Source organism: Podarcis pityusensis (genome assembly GCF_964106645.2).
Source record: "Podarcis pityusensis genome assembly, chromosome: 15".
Lineage (NCBI taxonomy): Eukaryota > Metazoa > Chordata > Lepidosauria > Squamata > Lacertidae > Podarcis > Podarcis pityusensis.
This window is the reverse complement of record NC_138040.1, coordinates 23888665-23910470: the sequence shown is the minus strand read 5'-3', so window position 1 is coordinate 23910470 and position 21806 is coordinate 23888665. Positions and strand designations below refer to the sequence as shown.

The 21806-nt window shown below is 43.6% G+C and overlaps 1 protein-coding gene across 3 annotated transcripts in view; it reads right to left on the bottom strand.

Moving 5' to 3' along the window:
- Nucleotides 1–1614: 1614 nt before the first annotated feature.
- Nucleotides 1615–21806, bottom strand: part of TRIM29 (tripartite motif containing 29) — a 47487-nt gene continuing 27295 nt past the window's right edge. Inside the window, exons 5-9 of one of the 3 annotated variants that reach the window (XM_080983540.1) lie at nucleotides 16402–16488; nucleotides 14776–14868; nucleotides 10839–10940; nucleotides 10526–10602; nucleotides 1615–6031 (exon numbers count right to left, since the gene is read on the bottom strand). In XM_080983540.1, the coding sequence (XP_080839666.1) occupies nucleotides 5969–6031; nucleotides 10526–10602; nucleotides 10839–10940; nucleotides 14776–14868; nucleotides 16402–16488 (422 nt within the window). In that variant the 3' untranslated portion in view covers nucleotides 1615–5968. The remainder of the gene's footprint in view (nucleotides 6032–10525; nucleotides 10603–10838; nucleotides 10941–14775; nucleotides 14869–16401; nucleotides 16489–21806) is intronic. The other 2 variants (XM_080983541.1, XM_080983542.1) reach the window with 2 other exon arrangements.

Genomic DNA, 21806 nt, shown 5'->3' with positions numbered 1-21806 from the left:
TATCTTCCAAGAATTTGTTAAATTATCTATCTGCTCCTGTGTCCTTCAGGCAGCTTGATCTGAAGAAATCAACAAAGCAAAACACCACTTTCTACATAGCATGGGAATAGATGTGGCCTCCTGCTCGTAATGTAATATTATATTATATTTAGGGAAGAGTTTGGTGGTAGACCAGCTGCTTTGCCTGCAAAAGGTTCCAGGGCCAATTGCTGGCATCTCCATGCAGGGCTAGGAGAAGAGACTGCAGTCTGAAACCCTTCAGAGCTGCTGGCAGTCAGTGGCAGGAACATTGAGCCAGATAGAGTACTGGTCTGACTCACTATGACAGCTTCCCGTGTTCCTGTGTGTAATGCACCTGCAGATGAAAATGCTGTCAAAAGGGTCAACTCCAGGAACTGGTGGAAGTTGGCAACTTTTGTTCCAAAATAATGACAATTGGTGGCATGCAACTAGCATGAACTCAGAGTAGATGGATTGAAATCAACAGGGGTGTGGGTGGGTGCATTTATAGAGTTGGAAGTAATCCTGAGGATCATCTAGTTCAAACCCCTGCAATGCAGCTGTCCCATACAGGGATCAAACCTGCGACCTTGGTGTTCTCAGCACCACGCTCTAACCAACTGAGCTATTCTAACTTCTCATGCTCATTCATTTCAGTTGTTCTAATCTGAGTAGGCCTAGTGTCAAATTATACCCATTATTATTTTCTTGACTGGGTCTAACATTTAGATGCAGAGAAGATTAGCAACAAGATTGCACTGGAGAGGGAAGCTACAGAATGGGACTCTACAGCCCATGGATTTTCTGCTTTTACTTCTTGTGATGTTAACATATGAGAGTGTTGGAGGAGAAATAGTTAAACAGGTTACCCAATTAGGACCCGGGGGGTGGAGTCAGTGGGACTATAAAACCAGCTCTGGGAGAGGAGTTTGTTAGGAGTTGGGTGGTTGGTTGGAGTGGGAGTGAATTGGGATAGAGTTGTGGGTAGGTTGAGTTAGTGTAGCGAAATAAGCTGAGTCAGGAACAGTTAGGGGCTAGGAAGATAAGTAAATATCTGAGAGGTGGTTTAGTGAGTGAGAGCAGCTAGTGGAAGTTATAGGACTGGATAGGCAACCCATGATTGTAATTGACCGATACCATTTATGAAACCACACGCTTGTTAAACTGCAATAAATAAACAGAAGTTTATGTTCCAATTTAACCCTGACTGGACTCAGTATTGTACCAGGTAGGGCCTAGGTGGTGGCAGCGAGAAATAAAATGGTGGCACAGGGATCAATAGACGGTGAAACGTCCGGGGACCCTGTGTGATCGCCACACTTCTGCTCTCCCCCTTTGTTCACCAACAGGGTACGGCCTCACTGCCCCCTCCCCACAAAGAAAGCACCTCTGCCACTTTGGCCAAGAAAGAAAAAAAGATATATTAAAACATTATAACACAACGTCACCTGTAAGAGAATTCCTGCCAAGTCCTCACTGCATACGAAGGAAAACTAAATTGTATGCACATGGGATGCCATGTGCAACATCCAAGCACAGGTTTATGTGGAAGCAAAAGTGAATTTTTGTACAAATGAAACATCTGGCAAAGGAAAATAAATCATTCCAAATGGAGAAAAACAATATTTAATTTTTTTTTTTTTTAAGTTCTACTGTTCCATTTTCAGGGACATTTACAAAGCAAAGTCGTCTACATAAACCTCCTTTTTGAAGTCAATTAACATTAACTTGTCACTATTAGTGTTTTAAACCAGCACCTCCGCCTCAAAAAGCCTCTAAATTGCCATATCATCCAGAACAGGGAATGTTGTAAAACAAAAGGCAAAACAGTGTGACAACACACACACACACACACACACACACACACACACACACACCTCAAATTCAAAGGACAGAAATCTGTAAAAATAAAAAAATAAAAAATTACAAGCCCTTCCAAGCTAGCTCCCTTGAGACTCTCACCTCCCTCTGATAATTTGCATCTCATTTTGCAACCAGGGATGGATCCCTAAAGAGGTCCTGCTTGTTGTGGATCAGGCCTGCCTTACAGCCAGCCCTCTTCAGCCAGGACTTTATTATTACTAATTCATAATTTGTTAATTTTATTGTTATGAATTCCTTAAGTCATTTATGTACCCTTTTGGGGGGCCCTGGATGTGTGGAGTTGCCTGTCTGGTTAGCAAGACATACTTCATACAAGGCATTGTTGACTTCATCACTACTACGTCCAGTCTGAGGTTCAGCCCCAGAATCATTTTCTGGAGGGGAACAAGCACAAATTAAGAGCTCTTTATGGAAGAGGACCATTTTGGCAGCAGTGGGTTGTTGGGTTAGTTGTTGCTTTGGATTCTTCCAATACGCAGATGACTAAGAGGGAGTTTAAAAGGAGGATCTGCAAAGCACACTCTCTTTTGGTGATCCACTGGTTTTGATTTCCTTTCACACCACATTCATAGAATCAAATAATTGTAAGGGATCCTGGGGAACGTCAACCCCTTGCAATGCAGGAATATGCAGCTGTCCCTTATGGGAATCAAACCTGCAACCTTGCCATTATCAGCACCATACTCTAACCAATTAAGCTATCCATTCAGGTCATGTCTGCCACTTATGCTTTGCTTATTTGCTCTAGCTTCACCTGGAGTGTTGCATTTTTTTCCCCTCAGTGACACCTTTTTAAAAAAAGGCATTTGGCAATAAGCAAAATAAGCTTTGCCAGCTGAAGCAACACTGGTCTTGCAAAAGCTCCCTCTTTCCTGCAAGCTAATCCACCATGCTTAATCGAGATCATCAACACCATGAGGAACAAATTGCAAATGCATGAGGACTTTCAGGCAGCAATTACAAGGGGAACAAGACTTCAGGTAGTCTATTTTGCCATCTTAAACTGTGCTGATGCAAATGCATTTTGCTTGCATTATGCCTCATCCCGCAGGTTAGCAATAGATCCATATCCCCAATTACGTGGCTTTATTTCAGTGGCGATAGCTAAGGAGGGGCAGCCTCAATTGACTTCTTTGGGACACGGAAATGTGGATAGGAATGCAAATGATAAAATTCTGCATTGTCTCTATGGAATGGGAGGGGAGATATAAGGCATGTCCCTCTTGCTCACTGGAAACCTGGACGTGATGCTCTCATCAGCCTGTTCTCAACTGGCCTCTCTCCAGCTGTCTTCATGGATAACTTCTTTCCAACATAAAAAATGATTATGTTAAATTGAGTGGGGTGGGGAGGCTTCATAGTGCACTAATAGAACAAGACAAATCAGTCACCATCATGAGATCTAGCAACCTGCTCTGAGCTCTCTCTTTCTCTGCCTTGTTTGTTTATTTTTTTAAAACACTACTGCATAATTTTTATTACCTTAAAGAACTTTCACCCTGAAATGAAAGCAACAACAAAGCAAGAACAGTCCAAAACAGTGACAAACAAAATTCAGGGTGGTTGTCAGGGAAGAACAGGTTGGGCTACAGAGAAAATTGCTTCAGCAGGTTACGAAATCTTTTTCTACAGATGGTATCAATAGGACCTTGGATGAGAGGTGCTTCCCCCTCTAAGGAACTGTTTAGAAGTGAGACAATATGGTCCTTAGGGGCTTTGTTGAACTATATACTTTAAATTCCCTTTCAGTGAAATACATCTCTATCTATACATTCCCCCACATTTCTCAGACTTCTTAAAACCTGCCTCATTTTCTGCATTTTGGAAAATTTCTTCTTCAAAAAATAAGAACTCCCCAGAATATAAGGGGTCCTAGTGTCAAGATCTTTTACACCATAAACTTTAAAAAGTCTAAAGCACTGGTTTAAGAGCAGAGTGTAGTTTAAGTGGGGAGGTTCTTGCTTCTTTCTGCAGAGGGCTTAGCTACAAGGTAATTTCCAGCATGCAAAAGGTGTGACCTCTGTTAGTCAGATGCTCTGTGTGTTTGTTTGTTTGTTTGTTTGTTTGTTTGTTTGTTTGTTTGTGTGAATGAGCGTGTATATTTCCAGGTATCAGGTGGGGGGAAAGCAAGCTGGTATAAAGAACAGGTGTGAACAATAAGTCCACTCACCTTTTTTGGTGGGCGGTGTTGTGTCCAGCCATCCAGGCCCCTGCAGTGATCCAGTGTGGGGACGGGCAGTTGATGCCGCCCTGGTGCTGTCACTGGCACTGGGTAGGGTCATGCCCAGTGTGGCCCAGCTGGCCAATCAGCACCAGTGGGGGCATGGCCACAGGAAATTTAACCACGGAGTGGTTGGGGACCTCGCCTCTCTTGACCTTTTGCCGGATCTCCCAAGCCACACACCCTCTTTTCATGCTTTGCTCTGACATGACCTTGCTATGGACAAATGTCAACCGCCATATTGTTGGGGCCGGGTAGGAATTTTTTCCACTCGGCAAACTGGCACCAGCCATTGGGTTTTTGCCTGCCTTGTAGCAATTGTCACAACTTTGTGAGATTAGGCATTGAGTAAGCCTTTGTTTGGATGGAGGGGAGGTTGTAGCCTCCACCTGCCCCTCCTCGATAAGGGTATCCTGTTAAAGGGATTCGGGGGTGTGGATCCTGTCCAATGCCTGGACACGGGCTAGGGCCATGCCATGACCCCAATGGGGACCTTTCAGGGTGTCCCTACTTGATGTAAGTCATAGGGCTCCCCTTATTGGTCGTTTACCCTTAGATGGACTTCCTGCAGACAGGTGAGAGTCAAGATATAGCCTGGCTTCACCCAATGCCTAAGCCAAACTGCTCACATCTGTAACCAATAAAGTTGTGGCCTATTTGAACCCATAAAGGAAGAGCCCAAGTGCTTTAAAATGTGTCCAGTTTCCACTGAAGATTGAGGCTCTTAGGACTTCGTAGGAGATGGCCAGTGACCTTCAAGCTTGGGTACCAATTCTAGGGACCGGGTGAAATGGTTCCCATGATGACTGTAGCTCTTTGGTTAGGACAGTACAAGCCACAGCAACACCCTTGCCCTGGTTGTCACCTCACACTGATTCAGTTTGCAACAGTAGGTGCACATGCACACACACACACACACACACAGAGAGAGAGAGAGAGAGAGAGAGAGAGAGAGAGAGAGAGTGTCCCGTTGTAGCATTGTAAGAATAAATCTCAGAACTTCCAGTAATAACTCTTCTTCTAGATAATAAAACAAAACAAGTGAACCAGAGCATATCAGCCAATATCATCAGAGGGTTGAGGGGAAGTGAATAGCTGAGACATCTAATCAATCTTCCATTAGCAGGATAGATTTTGCCCACTTTCTTCTATAATTTGAGAAGCTGGATGGCTGGAGGGAGGGAGTATGTATCAATGGGCCACCACGCATCCTTTTGCCTATCAATTCACAGCCCATGCCCTGTTAAGTAGCAACAAGGAATTGTTAGAAGTTTGTGGGTTTTTTCTTTTATTGCTGTTGTTATTAGCAAACAGGTTTTGGGGTTGCGTCTACACAGCAAGAGCCTCCATTAAAAGTCAACAGGGCGTATCCGATGGGAGTGGGTGCAGTTATAACAAACAGAAAGCTGGATGAATGCAATAGTGGTTATGTTGAGAATTCCAGCGGCGTGGCACAGACCTTCTGGTGGGAAGAAAAGTGATGCCCAGCTCAGATTTCATCTTCCCTACTAGACACCTAGCATGAGCTAAGCAGATAGGTAGGGGGAAAGGGATGCATTATAGAACTAGGTTTGCATTTGGGGTTATTTTCTCAGGGGCTGAAAAGCTGTTACCAAGAATAACATGACGGTGCCCTAATACAGCTAGGGAGACGGTCTTCATTCCCTCCTAGAATGGGGCATGCACTACTGCATCTTCTTCCTAGAGCACCATTCTCCACCTCCCATCAATTACAAAAAAATAAGAAAGAAAAAAGATTAAAACAGCATGGTTAATACAGCAGCAGCAGTAGAGACATCCATGAAAATTTTCATATGTTCTTCCTCTCCTAGCACAACAGACTCCTCTTGTAATCGTCTAGGATCAAGGTGCTTCATTAGAAGTGACTCCATTGCCCTTGTTGACATAGAAGGGGCGGTAGTGGGACTGCAAATGGAGAAGAAGAAGAAAACAGGGTGATTTTAGATTAAGAAGCAGATGGATAGACTTGTTGCCTTCTGCATATCTGATACCCATTGCCCTCCTCCTTGCCAAATGGAACTGCAAGGAGAGACAGCTCATCAAACTCTATAAGGTCCTGTGTATGCAAATTATTATCATAGACTCATAGATTTGTAGAGTTGAAAGGTACCCCAAGAGTCATCTAGTTCAACCCCTCCAGTGCAGAAATCACAGTTAAAGCTTCCCTGACTGAGGGCCACCCAACCTTTCTTTAAAACCCTCCAGTGAAGGAGAGTCCACCACCTTCTGAAGGAGTCCATTTCATGGTCAAAGCAGAAACTTTTATAACATTCAGTCAGGATCTCTTTCCTTGTCATTTGAATCCAATGGTTCAGGTTCTACCCTCTGGAGCAGCAGAAAACAAGCTTGCTCCATTGTCCATCTGTCCCTTCAGATATTTGAGGAAGACTATCAGAGCACCTCTCAATCTTCTCTTCTCCAAGCTAAACAGACCCAGCTCCTTCAACCATTCCTCACAAGGTTTGGTTCCGAGATGCATTGTTGTAACTGTGACAGTTGTTGACAAAGATCTGTCACAGTCAGTCTTGAGCCAGATTGCGTAATGTGAAATAACTGGATCAAAATGGTAACGAGGAACGGCTCGTGAAATTTGATTGAGTCCAGGTTTAAAAGTGAATACTTTCCAAAACAATATGTGAAGTGAAACACATACATCCTTTGAACACTGTGTTTCTCTAAATATTGCAATGCAGTTCTCCGGCCAAGTGATGTGTACAAAAATGCATATAAATGCACATTTCTTGAAAATGACATGGGAAAATGCAGTATATGGGGAGAAAATCCTTTGCAAAAGTGCATAGATTAAGAAACATTGCATACAAATGTGTGTCTATTGGGAGATTATGTGTATTAGTCATGAGAATTTTTTTTTGCGAATAAAGATATACATATTCGCAAACTGTTGTGGCAATGTGGAGAACTAAACTTAGAACTGGAAGAATGAGAAATCAAGAGAAACTGAAAATGACGGATAAACCCATTCCTGCTCGTAACAGCAGTCTTTCATTTTTGGAATTTTTTGATCCAGTGAATTTCCTATCTTAAAGAGAGGTGGTTAGATGCGAACCCCACTGTATTAGCAGCATTCCTAATAACCCAGCTGGTTAAAAAAATATTTATGCTGATTGTGAAGTGTTTGCAATGGGTGGTGGACAGGAACCACCTGCCCTTTCACTCGGCATCACTCTCCCTCCAAGTTCCTGCTGTTCAGCACTGCCTGGAGTATTAAAGCCATTTGCTTTATGGTGCCAATTTTGTACCTAATTAAAGAGGGGAATCAGCTACCCTTTAAATAACCCTCAATGGGCTGGTGGGACAGGCCTCCTCAAGCCGTGCCACTGGCTGCTAGGACTCATGTTTATAGGCCTTTTTCTAAGGACTGGATTACTCAAATACATATTTAAAGCAGCTTTAAAAGCAGGATTATTGGCCCAGTAGACCATAAAAGCTCCTGCCGAGTCTCGGCAGTCCAGTGGAAGTACATCTATTCTGGGACATTTAATGCTCTTTATTTATCAGCCTGATTGTTTGCTTTTGGGTATAACTGCAATTCAAGGACCAAATGGCTCTAGCTGCTGAATATACATAGAAGGCCAACTTAGCATCGTTAGTGCAGGAAGATGGTGGAGCTGGGCAGTTGCTAGGGCTGTAACCTGTTTCAGCATCTCCAGATAGGACTGGGAACATCCCCAGGTGAGCTTCTGCCATTCAGCGTAGGCAAGACTGTGCTAGCTGTACAAAGGTCCTGATTCAGCATAAAACAGCTTTGTATATCCCTAGAACTTGGAGGCCCGTCAGTTAAAGAGGCCAGCTACTCTAGCAACAGGGGTAGCTCCAAGATCCAAGTAAGATCCATCTCAGGTGAGAAACACATCCTTTGCAAGCTGATATGATTCCCAACATCACCAGGCAGAGCTGAAAGTGCTCCCCATCTGAAGCCCAGGAGAGCCACTTTCAGTCAGAAAAGAGTGAGCTAGAGGAACCAAAGGTCTGTTTCAGTATAACACACTTCCAGGGCCTTTCAACTTTCAGCCACTGGGAATTGAGTCCACAACCTTCTGCATACTAGGCAGAATTTCTGCCATTGAGCCGCGGTCCTTCCTGGACTCCAGGCCCAATTGAGAACAAGCTGTAGTTCCCTCTGGAGGTGCAGGAGACTCTAGAGCATATTCCCAGTTTGGGTGGCCAACTGAGATGAAAATGGCCCAGATAATCTAGCAAGGGACTAAGGACTGCATTCAACCTTGGCCAATCCCCAGGAAGCCAGTGGCAGGCATTGCCCAAAGTATATGTGATTACTCCACATTCTTTTTTCACATACTCTCTTGCACACACACAGGACATACCCATGCAGATTTGTGGAGGAGGAGATTAATGCCCACTCCAGTCATAAAATGATTGCTCTGCTAAGCAAGGATGGGCTGGTTGCCATCCCCAACAGGGTGCTCGGCTCCACTACACAGTTCTGTGTCTAATTTATTCCCCAACACACTCCACCAAAAATCAGTGGGGTCTTGTGGTGGGTCAGAAAAAGTTACTTGGGTGATTGGATCAGGCATCAGAACCAGGGGTAACACCTCCATCCCCTGGGAGCCATCACAAGAAGCTGCCTTATACTGAGTAAGATCAATGATCCATCTAGCTCAGTGTTTCCCAAACTTGGGTCTCCAGCCGTTTTTGGACTACAACCCCCATCATCCCGAGCTGGCAAGACCAGTGGTCAGGGATGATGGGAACTGTAGTTTGAAAACAGCTGGATACCCAAGTTTGGGAAACAGCAAGATAGCTCAATACTGTCTTCAGTAGCTAGCAGTGGCTCTCCATGGCTTCAGGCAAGGTCTTGTCTGGCCCTGTTTGGAGATGCCAGGGGCTGAACCTGGGACTTTCTGCATGCAGACGAGATGCTCCACCACTGAGCAATGTCCGTTCCATCCCTCCTATCCATATGAACAATTAGGCAGGCAAGAGGGCCAAAGTTTCCACCTCATACAGGCTGCAGATATCAGTGTTCTCAAGTAGCTTCAGGATATTTTTTCTTCTTCATAATTTTGAAAGGCTTAGGCCAAACTGTCATGTTCCAAGAATGGTGAAATTTGCAAGCCTCCTGCCTTCTCTCTGAATGCCATGCAGCTAATTATTTTTATTAAAAACAACAGCCGACAATCAAGATTCTCTTCATCAACAGAGCTTAGCCACTATCTCTTTCTTTGATCCTCTTTAATCACTTTCTCTAAATCCTGAGTTGTCTATGGAATCGTGCTGCTGTTTTCTCCTCTGTAGATGTGAAGCACGTGAGGAAGAGCAGAGGGGGAGGTAGGATATTGTACCAGAGCTGGTGTTTTATCACTTTATAGCCCTATTTGATAACTAGTATTCTTGTGGAACCGCTTTGGGAAATCCATGACTTGAGGGCTTTGCAGTGCACAGCTGAGGACTCAGATGAAGTTCAGGATACCTTCTTGGTGGGTAAGCACCAGTAGCTTATTCAGAACCCTCCTGACCAGAGGACACAGACCTGTCACTCCCTTGCAGAAGCCAACATCTACAAAATAGAATGAGGGCCATTTAACCAGCCAGCTAGCTCCTCCAGAGAGGTGGAGAGTCCCATATTTCATGCCTGGTCAGCCAATGTAAGGCTGCAGTTAGCTCCAGAATTTTGGGATGCCCTCCCACCAGAGACCTTCATGGCTCCATCCCTGTCATCCTCTCAGATGTAGGTGAATAATTGCTTACTCCTTTCAAAAGCTAGGACAACTAGCACATTTGTCTCTGTTCTTGACCATTTATCTGTGTATTGTTTTGGGAACAGTTGCATTTTTTAGAGCTATAACAACAACAACAACAACACTTTCTGATGGTTGATGAAGGTGGTTGTCATACTGTGAGTTTCTTAGGAGATTTCATGTTGGGAAAAGGTGACATGGAAATTCTGTAAATAATAGTAAATGGACAGGGGGAGTTCTTCTACCCCTGTCCTCGATTTACAGTGCAACCTATGCATGTATTTTGTCTCCATTGTTGAAGGCAGTATGACTTTGAATACCAGTTGGTGGGAATCACAAGTGAGAAGAGTGTGGTTGTGCTCGTGGGCTTCCCATTAGAGCATTTGGTTGGCCACTGTATGAACAGGATGCCCAACTGCAGATAAGCCTTTGGCTTCATCCAGCAGGACTCTTCTTATGGAAACATAGCATTGTAGAGTTGGAAGGGACTGCAGAGGTCATGTAGTCCAACCCGCTGCAATTCAGGAATTATGATTAAAGACTCCCTAACAGATGTTCTTATGCTCTTAATCCCACTCAGTTAAACAGAGCTTACTTTCAGGTAAGTAGGGTTAGGGTTGCAGCCCAGAAGGCCTTTTGGGTGGAAGGTGTGAAAAGCTCAGTTCTAATGACTTACCAGCATGCTCTGCTTGGAGGACTTCCATGTCTGAGGTTGCACCTTAGTGGCTTGGTGCCTCACAATGGAAGGGTAAGCTGGAGGAGACACAAGGCATCTGTGGTTATTATTCCCGGAAGAACCTCCCTTGCATGCCGCTGGGTGCATTCCAGAGTTAGAGGGACACCTTGTTTAAACATAAGACTGAAAAGCACAGCAATTCCAATGCAGCCAGGTCAGACTGGGGCATTTGGAATGAATATCTCCCCAGAGAAAAGACAGAAAGAGAGGATGAAAGTAGAGGGGGAAGAACTCATAGAAGCCCTGAAAGTACCATTCTTGGTATAGAGGCTCCCGTCGGACTGCTTGCTGAAATCTCCCGGTGAACTCTGGCCAATTGGGGGGAACTGATAAGGCATCTTGGTCCCATTGCCCACTGGAAAATAGAAGAAGCAACATTACATTGAGGTGGAGTAGAAAATGCTTCTCTCCACAAATCTCTGCACATTTTGGCCAGATCCTGTGAGCCTCTGCGCCAGGACTGCAGATCGCGGAATCAGCAATAGTCCCTACCATAGGCACAAAGACAGGATGAATCTGCTCCAATGCAGGAGTAACTAAGTAGGAGGCACACACTTCTTTGAGTTAAGAAGTGGTGGGGGAGCATATAGCCCACAATTTGGGTGTCGCTTCTTCAATAAAAGCAGGATTGAGAGCAAGAAGAACTCCACTGGAATCAAGAAACAATGGATAAGAAACAAATTTCTGTGGCGTTCACTGGCATGAACCTTGATGCCAAGTTCTCCTCAAATTTTCCAGTGATGCAGAATACATGGGTCCTGGACCTCATCCTGCAAAGATTTCTGCCACTAGAAGTGCAATATTTAATTGATTAATCAGTTAGGTTAATTGCTTTTCAAAAACCGTTTTAACAACTAAAGAGGTGTCTCTGATAAATTGTCCAGCAGATGATGGTGGTGATAATAGTTGTTTTAAAAACTGAAGACAAGCACTGTTTTAAAAGAAGCACCTCCCATCTTCTCTCTTTCAAAGGAAAGAAAACTTCAGAGATGATCCCTGTACTGACATACCGACATATCCGTGATTCATTTAAAAAGTGGGTATGGATGCTTCTTCCTCAGAACTATTCTTTTTATCCATATGCAAATATATCCACTTGTTGTCAATTATTTATCAATTAATTGAGTAAAACGTGTGTACTTGGCTAAGATTTCTTTAATTGAGTGTTAGCTTTAATTTCTGGCATTACCATAATTAGCTTGCACATTCCTGTAAAAAATCCTTCTCAATTTGAATTTTTACCCTGTGCAGAGCTGTGCATAAGGCTTTGCTGGAACAGGGCCTCTCCATCTTGCACTCCCTGCGTATCCTGCTCTGGGACTCACTGACTTGTATTAATGGATGCGTTCACACAATAAGGTCTGGTTTACAATGCCCTGGAAGGATCCTTTGTGGTAATTTGTCTTTGCCACCTCCCGGTGTTGTTTCATGTAATGTTTGCTAAATGGTGATGCAGGGATTCGGTGTAGCTGCTTGCACAGAGCCGTAACAAACTGCAGTGTGCACTCACCAAGAGATGCTCCCACCAGTATTTACAGGTTCATCTGAATGGGCCTGAAGCAGGGAGTGAGTTTGTGAACAATTGCTGTAGTGAATGGCACAGGGCATTGCATTGCTTGCTTGACCTTCCTCCCACTGAGTCACTGCTGCATACTGGGAGGGAGGTAAGGAAGGGGTCGGCATGGTACAAATTCTCCAGCAAGAGCACCAGATTGGCTCGACTGGCTTGTTTCCAGCCTGCCAACCTCACTGCCACCTTGTCCCTCCCTATTTCCATCCCGGTATGCAGCAGCAACTCCACTGCAGGGAGGTCAGGTCAGCTGCTTCCCACTGGGGGCCACTCACTGACTCCAACATATAACTGACATGATAAATAACAATGATTTTATTATTTAAACCCTGTTCATCTGGCTGCGTTGCCCCGCAACTCTGGGTGGCTTCCAGCACATATAAAAACATAATTAAATGTCAAACATTAAAAGCTTCCTGATACAGGGCTGCCTTCAGATGTCTTCTAAAAGTTCTGTAGCTCTTTGTCTCCTTGACATCTGATGGGAGGGTGTTCCACAGGGAGGGGGCCACTACCGAGAAGGCTCTCTGATAACTGAGAGAGTCAATATCTGTACAAACTGTACATGGGCAGGCTCCATCTACAAGACTGTGGGACCTTTGAGTAGATCCCCAGAAGTGCAGACAGAACCTATGTGTGTACAGCTTATATGCACTTAAATATGGCCCTGGAGGTGTGTATGGAGTAAATGAGCAGAATTCTGCTCCCTTCTCCATGCATGTTCAATTTCTGAACCATGCTACACTGACATGGGGAAACAAGAGAAATGAGGAGAGAGGAGGCATGTTGTCTTCATAAACTGCCTTGTTCCCAATAAATAATGAATACCGGTATATACCAGAACACGTAACGGACAGAGAGTGATTGTGTAAAAAAAATAAGAGTTGGTCCCCAAATTAAGTCGCAACTTTGGGATGGGAGGAGAAGTAGGGGGCACCAATGGGAGACCAACACAGAGAAGTGAATGGATCCTTTCATCTTACATCTGTGCAAGAAACTTTTCCATAGCTCATATTCTGAGGGTTAATGATGCAGCTTTATACTGTGTCAAATCATTGTTTCATCTTAGAACATAAGTAGAATCTTGCTGGATCAGTCCAAAAGGCCCAACTAGTCCAGCATCTCCTTATCACAGTGCCCAACCTGATGCCCATGAGAAGCCTTCAAGAAAGACCTTAGTACAGCAGCACTCTCCCCACTTGTGAGTATCAGGAACTGGTATTCAGAGGCCTATTGCATCTGATAGCGGATGTAGAACATAGTTGGTGTAGCTAGTAGCCATTGATAGCCTACTCTTCCATGAATTTGTCTAAACTGCCATTATAGCCACCATTACTACACCATGTGGGAGTGAACCTCATAGTTTAACTATGTGCTGTGTGAAGAAATACTTAGTACTTCCTTCTTCTTTTTTTGTCATGAATCTTCCAATAGACATCTTTGTAGGATGATGGAGATAGCACAGTCAGTAGAGCATGAGATTCTTAACCTCAGGGTCACGGTTTGAGCCCAACGTTGGGCAGAGGATTCCTGCATTACAGGGGGTTGGACTAGATGACACTCATGGTCCCTTCCAACTCTACAATTCTATGATCCCAAGTTCTGGTATTATAAGAGAATGTATCCATTCTTTTCCAGTGGATAGCTGGAGAAAGAGCATGACCAAGACTATTTTCTCCAGCCTCCCCCGACTATGGGACCTTCAGATAACTGAACTACAACTCCCATCATACCTGACCACTGGAAATGCTGCCTGCAGCTGATGGGAGTTGGAGTCTAAAACAGCTTTGGGTCACTAGGCTGGGGAAGGCCGGTCTACTCTAATGATCCAAAGTCCAGCTCTGACCTAGACACAGGTACAAATGGTGAAAACCTAATGGCACTGACCATGGAGACATTGAGCCTTAGCTGAGCAACCAGAGATCCTTCCCACAAGCCCAAGACTCCTGGACCCAAGACCTCTAAATCTAGACCTGTAGAGAATATCAGCCCCAAGCCTGATTCATTCTGGGGATGTGCATTTTCATCCCTAAAGTCCTTGCATTCCGATGGGTCTGCTTGCTAACACATGCAGAGTGTCTAGCTCAAGGTCATGGGCAGGTGAGGGTGTGCTGTGCTCCAGGCCCTTTAAGGATTTGCATTCTTCAGCAGGAGGGTGGAGCCTGAGATGAGCTGTCATGCCTAGGGAGCATCAAAGGGCTCAGTTGAGTCAGTGCTCTTGTTGGAACAACTCCTCTGCTCGTTGGGTTCTGCCTGAGGTCCTCAAAGGTCTACTACCCCTGACTGTCCTAATTTTCAGGATTCTAACTAAAGAACCCATTCTGACTTTCTACTCCACACTGCCTGCCAGACCTTCTCAGCCCTCTCAGGGGCTCTAAATCACCAGCATTGGGCAGCAGTGGTTTTTGGGAGGTCCTGCTAGCTCATGCTTTTTCTTTTTAAATGAAAGCACTGAGGGGTTGGACCCAGGACCATCAGCTTGCAAAGCAGATGCTCTCCTGCTAAGCTGCTATGGCCCCAGAGGTGAATGAAAAGATAGCAACTCTGTAAAAGGGAATTGACAGGGTAAGGTGGAGTGGTGCACCACCAGCGGCAGCATTGAAGGTGTGAAGAATAGTACCTTTCAGGGAGTAAGCAGAGTTCCCTGCTGTAATGGACTCCTCTGCAGTCTGCAAGGCAGAAAATTCCCAGGCTCTGGTGTTGTAGTTTCCTCCTAGATGAGAGAATTCAGTTAAGGAATTAGTTGGTGTGAAAACAAATTAGGTGACTGAGGATTTGCTAGGGTGGACTTATCTGTCTATTTCAGTTTCAGTCTTCAGTTCAGTTTGGCACAATCTCTGCATCACTGCACTTATTTCTTTTTTTGGGGGGGAGTCCTCAATTTTCACCATCATTTTAGTTCACACACAATCTCCCCTAATGTGCACCTACATTTTTTTGTATGCTATTTTCACTAATATAGGCGCTTTATGCAAACCCCCCTCTAACATTTTCAAACTTTTGCTTATTGGTTTGGTTATTGGTTGGAGAAGAGGGAATGCAGCAGGTTCACAACATTCCCCCCCCCCACCAGTAGGATCTGTCCAGTGTTGCCATCTTAAAAACAATCCAATCAGCAGATTTAGAATCAGAAATAATGTACCCAGTCTTAGCAGGGGAAAGAGTTCAGCCTGTGAATGAAACTGTCCATCCTTCTCCTTAGTGCACCAAAGGAGCTTTTGAGCCAAATGACCCAAAGCTCTCCCTGAGTAGCCATTAGTTACATTCATTTACTCACTCATGCTCCATCTCTCAGACTGATTGTCTTGGGGATGTCGGGACTCTGGCTTTGGAAGAGAGATGTGGAGCAGGTTAAGCTGCTCTTTGCTCGAGAGCCATCAGAAGTTCGAAATAGCCTCAAAAGAAATGGTTTTCTTTATTTATCATCTCTATATGCCATCTAGGCCTCCAAACGGGTTAGGAAGAGGACATTTAAGTCTTGCTTGGTTCTCTACTACTGTGAAATGTTCAAAGTAAAATACACAGGGGTAAATCAAAAGAATGCATTTATACTATCTGCTGAGAATTATTCACTAATTCCAGTGGCTTGTTCTCCACTGTTACATAGAGCAGGATTGAATGTAATGGGATTAAGTTACAGGAGGGTAGGTTTTGGTTGAACAATACTAGAACCCTCCTGCTGTTAAGAGCAATTTAACAATAGAGGCAATGACCTGGCTCTCCCTCACTGGAGGTTTTTTGAGCGGAGGGTGGTCAGCTACCTGTTGCTGAGGATAGTCCTGATCTCTGGATTTCCTGCACCGCACAGTGAAATTAGACTAGATGGCCTCCAAAGGACTCCAAAAACTCTAGCATTCCATGAAAAATCATTAGTTGCCAGTCAACAAATCAGATGAAATGGCACTAAGGGCAAATGAAGCCAGGGGGGCGCCGGAGAGGAAAGAAAATGGCCTTGAGAAAAAGTACGTGGCAAGGGGGGGAAGGGTGCTGAACGTTGAAACAACACAGATCCTTCCATGAGTATAAAACAGCCTTCTCTAAGCTTGTGTTTCCTAGGTGTTGGAGGACTCCAACTTCCATCATTCCCCTGACCATTGACTATGCTGGTTGGGGCTGATGAGGGTTGTGGTCCATCAAGATCTGGAGATTTGGGACGGTTGATATATAAAGCTGTATCAGTTCACAACACTCACACCAACAAAACTGGTAACCAGGCAGGTAGTTTTGGCTACCCTCTGCTTCATACCTTTTGGATTCAGGAACATGGAGAACCTCTTCATGCTGTCTGGCTGGTTCCAGTCAGAGTAGTTGTTCATCATGAAACGGTGATCGCCTGAAAGTTCATAGCAGAAATGGGGGGGGGGGGGATAAAAACCATAAGACAAGAAGGAAAAGCAAAGAAACAAGGAGTAGCTCCCTGGGTCTAGACTGAGAAGCTGAACCCCAGAAGACTTATCAGGTACACAAAGTTCTTTTTGCGATTGTGATACACATTTAGATGTTTGCTACTTGATGACAGCAGGATCAAGGGCTGAGTTGCATGTACCCGGCACATGGAGCAAAGGTTGTGGTTGGTTATTGGCTCTTGAGAGAGCTGGGGATCCTTAAGTCAGGAGCCAGGACCCTCAACCTCCTTGAGTTATTTTGCCTGGCTAAAATGTGCCTTTGAATTGTCATAATTCCTCTTGCTTGCCTGGACGGAGTGTAAGTTTGTGTGTGTCAGGGTAGAAGGATATGTCAGTTTTGGTTCTTTCACTTTCTTATTTTTTCAGCCTTAAATCCATTCCTCCACATTCCTGCAGAAATTTGTGGTTATTCTGCAGCAAAATCCTCGTGAAAATTCACCAGCCTCTTAGTATGACTTTATAAAAAGTGCATTTATATATGCCAATCTGACTCATGTGCCCATTTTCCCCAAGCATTTTCCCCTACTCAAAAGCATCTTTGTTGGTTATTTTCACTAATAAGTTTGTTTTGATGCAGCTGCTTAATCTAGTGCATTGTGAAGTTGGAGAACTGAACTGCAAAATCCCCACATTTCAAAGCTTCATTTTGACAAACAGGTTGATTTAGAAACTGAAAATTAGGCAGGCTCAGGTTTAAACACCAACAAACTCAAATATCACCTGTCATACAAGGGTAAGGGTCTGCAGTCCTTGAGAAGGTTGCCCACCAAGGAATGTGGCATTCAGACTCAAAAAAGAAAAGCCATTCTCTTGGCTTAGCCAAAACTATGCAGAAATGGCTAAAGAGGATATGCAAAGCTGAGTCTGAAGGGAAACTCAGGTCTTTCTTCTAGGCTGCATTGAGGCATCTGTCACTGGGAAGCATCAATGGTTCAAACTCAGAAGTGCATCTGATTGTGCCCTGTGTGATCTAATGAGTGTCCCCATGCAGAAATCCCACTGATCAGGAGGAAACCGTATTTCACAGAAGCTGGCATTTTGTGACCTAACCTGTACTTTACAACCACCTACTAACATCTATTATCAATCCCAGCAGAGTTCCCTTCTTTCTGCCTTCTCTCTGCTATTCCAACCCTTGCTGGAGGAGGCATCCACTTATCTGCACTCTTTGCAACTCCCCAGAGACTTGGCCAGCTGTGAAAATTGCATTGTAGCATCTCTGAATGAGACACCACTTACAGAACCAGGTGCTAAAGTTCCCCTTTCTTTTGTAGAACAGAAGTAGGTGGAGCAAACAGAGTTTTGTCTTGGGTGTGTGTAGGTGGATGGCAGTGGATGATGCAACCCTTCTCTCCTAAACTGGACACATGACTTCTTAAAAAGAAACCCTTCTACTTTAGTACCTTTCAGATTTGGTTTTATTATGTGAAGGGTCAATTAGGGATGAGTGATTCTGTCCATTTTGAATTCTCTTTTCCAACCCTAAGTTAAATTCTCCAGAGTTTGCCATTAGGAAAAAAAGGCCCTCGTGAACATTCACCAGCATTTTAGTGTAAATTTATCTCAATATACATATTTTTGTATGCCTTTCCCCTTTAATATAGGCAATTTTGCAAAGCAATTTTCCTTAATATGATGGTGGGAGCGTTGGATGACATTTCCACAAATATATGCATTCCTATGCACATTTTACTCCAGTATACAGTGGTACCTCGTGTTGCATAACCTCCAGGTTACAGAATCTTCGGGTTATGGCCATGGCAAACCTGGAAGTGTATACTTCTGGGTTTTGCCACTCACACATGCGCAGAAGTGCTCTGCATGATGTGCGCATGCATAGAAGTGCTCTGTCGCACTGCACATGTGTGCAGAAGTGGCGCCTCTAGCTACAGGCACCCCGAAACAAATTAAATCTGTAACCAGAGGTACCACTGTATGTATTTTTGTACATATTACTTGAGTGGAGAATTACGTTGCAAAATTCAGAGAAGTGTGAATTTCAAAGGATGGGTGTGTTTTGGTTCATGCATTGCTTCAGAAAGTGTGTTCACCTTTAAATGCAAACTGAATCCCTTTTCTCCCTCATCCTGAGGCACAGTTAAAAGGGGATTATTTTTGTTGTGGTGGTGGTTTTAGGGATGTGGCCCAAGTCTCTGAATACTTTGCCATCAGGGAAAGAAAAAATAATCCTGGTAATTTATTTGGAAAGTATAAATTCTCTTGATGCAGAAGGCTCTACATCCATCCAAAAAGAACGGCAATTTCCATAACCTTCACTAAGAAGCAACATCAGGAGATATGTTTGGTCTAATAAAGTCTAAGCTTAATGTGATGTGGGAGATCCCTGAATACAGCTTCCAAATTCTTTTCCTTTTTTATAAAAGCCACTCATCATGCCTTGATCCAAACTGGGTTCATTTTCCTGACATAAATTTCTCACTTTCCAAAGCTACTATTAATTGCAGAGGGGGAATCATCAGTATGCTTTCCTCTTCTACAGTCAATGGAAATGGAAATGGTTTGTGATGGGGAAACACACTGGGGCACCTCAATACTGCTTTGAGTAAAACAACAACAACCAAAAACAAACCATAGGGTTATACACAGTCCTAGGCCTACTCAGAGTAGACCCACTGAAGTTAATAGAAATGATTTATTTTATTTATTTCTTTATTAGATTTATATATTGCCATTCATCATAATATCTCAGGGTGGTTCACAGAATAAAATACATGATTAGCATAAGTACATCCATTTCAATGGGTCAACTAAAAGTGCAACTACTATGTGTTGCAAAGATCCATGCACATGAATAGCACTATAGATATACTTATCCACAGTGGCAATGGAAAATTCATAAATGGAACTTATGTCTCATATATTAGTTTGTCCCTGGTACTAATAATATAATTATGGGGTGGGTTAAAAAAAAATTCCAGTGCTTTGACCACATTATCTCATCAACGGCTGCAGCAGCCTTATAAGGCAGGCCAGTAATCTTGTCACCATTTTACAGACAGGAAAGGTGAGGCTCCTGTGGATTTGGGATGAAGTTATTGTGGGTGGTACAACAAGCTCCCTGGGGTCATAGGCTGCTCTTTCCTCTTGACAGAGCATAAAATAAACCCATTAGGGTTGTCCACCGGGGTGTTGAACCTGTGGCCCTACAGATGCTGTTGGACTTCAGCCCTTGTCAGGGATCATGGAGTTGTAGTTCCACAACATCTGTAGGGCCACAGGTTCCTAGTTCCTACTTAAAAGTCCTAAACATTTGGGGGCTGGCTTAACTCAAGGACCACCTTCACTCAGATGAGCTGCACCCCATATTTTAAAATCAGCTGCAGAGGCCCACAAGTACAGTCTACTAAGTTCACAAGCACAGGACCTTGTCAGTGGTGGCCCCACAGTTATGAAATTCCCTTCCTACACAACTACAAAAGGTCCCTTCAGTGCAGGCCTTTATTCTGCTACTGATTCCAGAGGCTTAATACTTCCTTACGGTTCAAGATCCCCTTTGGCCTTTTGCTGATTTGTGTGGGATCTGTCCTGAAAACTAATGCATGGCCATGCAGCAGTTGCTTGTTGGACTACAGCTCCCAAGTCTGCTCATTGACCTTGATGGAAGCTGGAGACCCTCAGTATCCAGAAAGCCACAGGTTTGTTGTTCCTGATACACATGCTGCCCAAATATGCCTCCTTCCCTTTCTAGCACCCTTCTTGATCTTCAGTTTTAAATTGGGGGTATTTTAAAATGCTGGCTCAGGAAGCTAGATTAGATTGTACCCATGACTGCACTCAGCCCAGTTCTATGTTTGATCTGCTTCCTTGTATCTTATTATTGCACCAGAGTGTTTCAGCATGTCTCTGGCACGTTAGATGTGTTTGAAGCCTAGAGAGATTTGTAAGACCCTTTGCCAAGGAACAAACAGAGGCATGTTTGATACAGATCTTAATGAAATGATAAAGATCTGGGGTTTCCATAGCAACCTTCATCAAGAGCCACATCAAAGACCTTTCCCTGCGATAGAAGCCTTTCTCTGACTCCTCATCTTCCCAACGCAAACGGAAAGGTGGTGAGAGTCATTACTCTCACATAAATGCCAGCCCCTCTGCCCTGGGCAAAGTAGATTGTGTCTGGAGGCCCAGTGATGATCTATCTAGGCATCTATCTGGTTCTCAGGACTGGGAGCTGCCAAGAGTTAATTCATATTTTTGGTTTCTCAACTCCTCGTGATGTGGAGAAATATTCTCTCCATTTTACAGATATGTATCTGAGACATGAAACAGATTAAGGCCTTATATTCCCTACATTATTGGGTTGGGTTTTTTTTTTAAAAGTGGGTAATACATCTCGCAACTGTCAGCAGTTTTCATGGGGCCAGAAATTACATGAATTATAAGCAATGATTAAGAACTACTGTGTTGCACAGCACAGTTTCACAGCATCAGCAGGGAAAGAATGTAACTGCAGCCAAAACAAAATGCCATGGATGTTTTAACACTGACATCTGAATGGACGGTTTCCCTTTTGTGCTGTAAAGGATAATTTTGGATGAAATGAATTGGCAGTCAGTTCGGTTTTGAAAGGGAAGCAAGTCATTTACAGAGCAAAACAACTTTGTGCTTCATGAGCCCCTTATCAGCCCTTGTGTTGGATAGGAGAATTATACTTTGAGGATATATCCCCACCCTCTATGGTCTGAGGATCTCACAGACCTGGCTACTTGCAAACATATTTCATACAGGTGTCAATTTCATGTGGTTACCTATTTGGAAATCTTGGGTGCTTATATTAATTTATATGTTTAATTGAAGATCTATGTACTGATGGTCACCGCATCGTCCATTTATTTATTTAATTAATTTATATCCCACCTTCTGCTCTAAGAACCTCAAGGGGGTGTACACTGTTCTCCCACTTCTTGCTTAATTTCTGCCACATGTGAGAAGTGCCATTTTAGTAGGTGAAACTGATTTTTTTTGGGGGGGGGGTGGAATCATTGAGGGGTCTTAACAATATGTTTTGGGGCAATGTTTTGAGGAATTCAAATCTATTGTTTTTGTGACTGGACAACATTTAGCTTGGCAAGTCTACCTTTGATGAAGAAGCACATAAATTAGTTTTTGAAAACCAAATAATTTTAATTTTACCTTTTTAAAATTTTTGTCAGGTAATGCTAAATAAAAATAATTAATAAAACTACAAGTACTTGGCAATCATTTTTAATGATTTCTATGCAATTCT